This window comes from Cicer arietinum, chromosome 6 (assembly GCF_000331145.2).
Source record: "Cicer arietinum cultivar CDC Frontier isolate Library 1 chromosome 6, Cicar.CDCFrontier_v2.0, whole genome shotgun sequence".
Lineage (NCBI taxonomy): Eukaryota > Viridiplantae > Streptophyta > Magnoliopsida > Fabales > Fabaceae > Cicer > Cicer arietinum.
In genome coordinates this window covers 34,522,216-34,526,195 of record NC_021165.2, presented here as the reverse complement: position 1 = coordinate 34,526,195, position 3,980 = coordinate 34,522,216, and the positions used below count along the sequence as shown (strand labels likewise).

The following is a 3,980-nucleotide window of genomic DNA, read 5'->3' as shown; positions in this document are numbered from 1 at the left end:
TCTCGTTCGAGCTGCTTCGCTTCGCTCCTTCTTCTTGTCCGAACCCTCCGCATCCCTGCTTCGCTCCGCCGTGATGATCGCTATCTCTTAAGGTAAGTTATCTTCCTTTAATATCTTTTCATTTTCTGAAATCAATTTTTACTGAAATCGAGTCTTACTGAAAAAGCCCCAATTTGTATTGAAAACCCTAACTTGGTTGCTGTTCATGTTCAATTTGGATAGTTAGGTACTGTGTTCATGTTTAACTGTTGCATTTTTATTGTTTATTTACATCTTGATATTAGGTATTGTGTTCAGTTTCATTGTTTATTTACATGTAGTTGTTATGTGAGTTAACTGTTGAATCTGAGAACTGATGGTGAGTCTGAGAGAACTTGGTTGCTGTTCATGTTCAATTAGGATAGTTAGGTACTGTGTTCATGTTTAACTGTTGATTTCTAGCATGTGTTAGTTCTTGTTCCATCTGATTAAGCCTAATCCTGCTTGATTCAAGTTGCTGAATATATGCTTGGAAAAATAGAATAGAATGAATGGACATATATATATAACTCATAAGTAAAGATACCTATGAAAAATGCTTGATTCTGGCTGCCTCTCTATTCTGGCTGCCTCTCTATGAAAAATGCTTGATTCTGATATTTAGGAATATGGCAGATTTTATTACCGGAAAAAGGGAAGCAACTGAATTTGTATGACTCAATCTGAGTGGTTGATCAAATAGAGAAAAGGGAAGAGTGTAAATTGTGAAAAGAAAGAAACATTGTTTTGGACTTTAGGGCTTTTGTGGAAATGAAAATAGGTTGATAGTGACACTAAAATAGATTGATACCAGTTCCCCCACCTCTTTGTGGTGTGCTTATTATTGGAGAAGAAACCATAGTTTACTGCAGTGCTAATGCTTTTAAAGCTATTCCAATCAGACCTGTATGTTAAATAATACTATCTGCTCATTCCATTTAAACTGCGTGCTGTGAATTTTCAAAATTTCACAAACTGTACCTATTTGTCACAAGTTTTTGAGTTTGGCTGAATTATACCTTATGATGTACTTTTCAGTCAATCACAAAAGCCTATGGAAGGGTTGATCCTGACGGTTCTAGATATTTACTTGGCGACCATACAGGGTTACTTAGTCTACTTGTAATAACCCATGAGAAAGAAAAGTATGTAATCACTCATTGTATCTGTATTGGTTTTATTTTGTCTTACCATATTAATTCTCTGTATTGTTCGTCGATATGTTGATAGAATAAATAATTAGTCAGTATTTTTATTTTAACAGGTGAATCTTATGATTTATCATGCACATTTATTTTGCAGGGTTACTGGTCTCAAAATAGAGACCCTTGGGGAGACTTCGATTGCATCTACGATTTCATACCTTGATAATGCATTTGTCTATATTGGTTCAAGCTATGGAGATTCACAGGTGGGTGATAAACTTGAAAATTATTTTATAAATTTTGAACTTTTTGAGTTATGACATACTTGATAGTTGATTTTATCCGAAATTCTGACTCCCCAAAGTACCAGTTTTGAACGTAGTATGGACCCTGTATCTTACTGTTTTGCGAATCAAACGCAACTTTAGATTCTCGGAAGTACCGATTTAAGTGTAGTTTTGAGAGCATGCTTTTATTTTTACAGTAAACAGCAAGGCTGTCAAACTGAGTTTAGATACGTTTAAATTTCGAAAAGACTTTTGAAATTTTTCTTAAAAAAAATAATAGTACACCAAACATAATTTAACAGCATATATATGTCAAATATTTAATATTCCAACTTTTAAACAAAATGGGGACGGGGGAAATTTTTATTTACCAAAGTGGCACTAATGGCCATTTTACAACTGTTTCTGAGGGTATTTGAACTCAGTATTTTGAGGTTACCAGGCTAAACTCTTACCCTTGAACTGACACCTCAAGTATAATATTCTAATTTCATTACAAAGCTTTTGCAATATTGTGTGTTTCCTTCTCTGATTTCTCTGTCATACTGCGTTGAAGACTTTAAAGTGTTTTATGTCATATCCATTGCCTATTACTTCCTTATTCAAACACAACTATTAACAATTTCTGATGGGTGAAATACAGCTCATAAAACTAAATCTACAGCCTGATGCAAAAGGTTCTTATGTGGAAGTCTTGGATAGGTTTGTCAACTTAGGGCCAATTGTCGACTTCTGTGTAGTAGACCTTGAAAGGCAAGGCCAAGGTCAAGTTGTAACTTGCTCTGGAGCTTACAAGGATGGTTCTCTTCGTGTTATTCGTAATGGAATAGGTATCAACGAACAGGTAAGCTCTCCTTCTTGTCTCTGTGTGGGACATCTGTACCTAAAACATATCCAAAAGGAAAAGAAAATCAATTTGTTTTTATTTATTTTTATATTAAACAATACACGCTTAGCAAAATATTAATTTTCTGATGCATTCATTTGATGTAGGCATCAGTAGAACTTCAAGGAATCAGAGGAATGTGGTTTCTAAGATCCTCAACAGATGATCCTTTTGACACTTTCTTGGTTGTAAGTTTTATAAGTGAAACAAGAATATTAGCAATGAATCTTGAGGATGAGCTGGAAGAAACTGAGATTGAGGGATTCTGTTCTCAAGTACAGACATTATTTTGCCATGATGCAGTTCACAATCAACTTGTACAAGTAGGTTCTGACCTTATTTTCTTACTATGGTGGTTTTTTGTTGATTTAACACCTATATCTTTGTCTAAATTTTAGAAATATGGATGTTAACAAAGTAATTCATTTCAAAGTAGGTTCTGACCTTATGTGGATTTACGATCAAATTTTACTGTTAGGCATTTCATTTATTATATTTTCTACACGGCTTCGTTTCTTTAATTTTTAAATTTTTCAACTAATCAAATATGAACAACAAAATCTGTACCCCACATTTTATATATGAAGATACCCCTTTTCAATTGTTTTCCTCAAAGGAATGTCATGTTCAATATTCTGGACACCTATATAAAATTTCTTGAAGTCATACAATTCTATGTGTTTATGTTTCAATGTGTGTATGGCATTTTCAGTTTTAACAGACTTCTATTTCCTGTCATAAATTGAAAATTTTCATATCTTTACCTAAGACTCAACTGATTTCTTAGTACTATGGTGTTTGTTCATTGGATTTCAACCGGGGTTTCTTCAAAATATATGTACCAGTGTTCAAGTTTTTTCATTCTCAATCTCTATTTAGTTGTCGCTTTTCTTTTAAATGAAATTATTTTTATTAATAGAATAAACAATCTTGTTCTGATTTGCTGACCCCATTGTTGCCTTTGTGGATTGTACTATCGTGCACTTCTTGATTTCCAAATTAAGTAACCTTATTGGGCTTATGCACTTGCTTGGTAGTGACAATGTGTAAGTTATGGTAGTGAGAATGTGTATTTTGAAACTAATGGTAGTGCAAGTTGCCCTTATTTTGAAATTTGTGGCAGTCAGGAGGTGTAATTTGAAAATACTATTTACATAATATTTCACTTTGTTTTGACAATGATGTTTAATATGCTTACAATTAATTTTAAATATATATTAAAAAATACAGGAAACCGTAAAAAAACAAAAATAGAATTAAAATCATTTTTTCATTACCCACGGACAATTCATGGATAAAATTATCAATATTAAATATAAAATATTAGACTTGTCACGGATGATCCGTGGGTAATGTAACCTACGACTTTTCCGTCGATAACTATCTACTATTTTACCTACGGCAAATCTATGAGTAACGTTACCCACGGAGACTCAGTGGGTCATATTACCCACGGACAATCCCTAGGTAAGTGTGTCCCACAGCTTGTCCGTCGGTAAATATTTTCCTACGAGCGATTTAGCTACGAACTCGTGTCCGTGGGTAATCCGTAGGTAATTTTACGTTACCTATGGATAGTCCGTGGGTAAAGATAAAATTTGCCGTAGGTAATAACATTTTTTCTTGTAGTGACAGATGTTCAGT

At 33.6% G+C, this 3,980-nt stretch overlaps 1 protein-coding gene across 1 annotated transcript in view; it reads left to right on the top strand.

The window, feature by feature from the left end:
* Positions 1 to 2,749, top strand: part of LOC101514899 (DNA damage-binding protein 1-like) — a 4,629-nt gene extending 1,880 nt beyond the window's left edge. The window contains exons 3-8 of the mRNA XM_012712172.1: positions 12 to 92; positions 822 to 924; positions 1,057 to 1,163; positions 1,321 to 1,429; positions 2,094 to 2,294; positions 2,444 to 2,749. Coding sequence (XP_012567626.1) covers positions 12 to 92; positions 822 to 924; positions 1,057 to 1,163; positions 1,321 to 1,429; positions 2,094 to 2,294; positions 2,444 to 2,734 — 892 coding nt within the window. The 3' untranslated portion in view covers positions 2,735 to 2,749. The remainder of the gene's footprint in view (positions 1 to 11; positions 93 to 821; positions 925 to 1,056; positions 1,164 to 1,320; positions 1,430 to 2,093; positions 2,295 to 2,443) is intronic.
* The last annotated feature ends 1,231 nt before the right edge of the window (positions 2,750 to 3,980 follow it).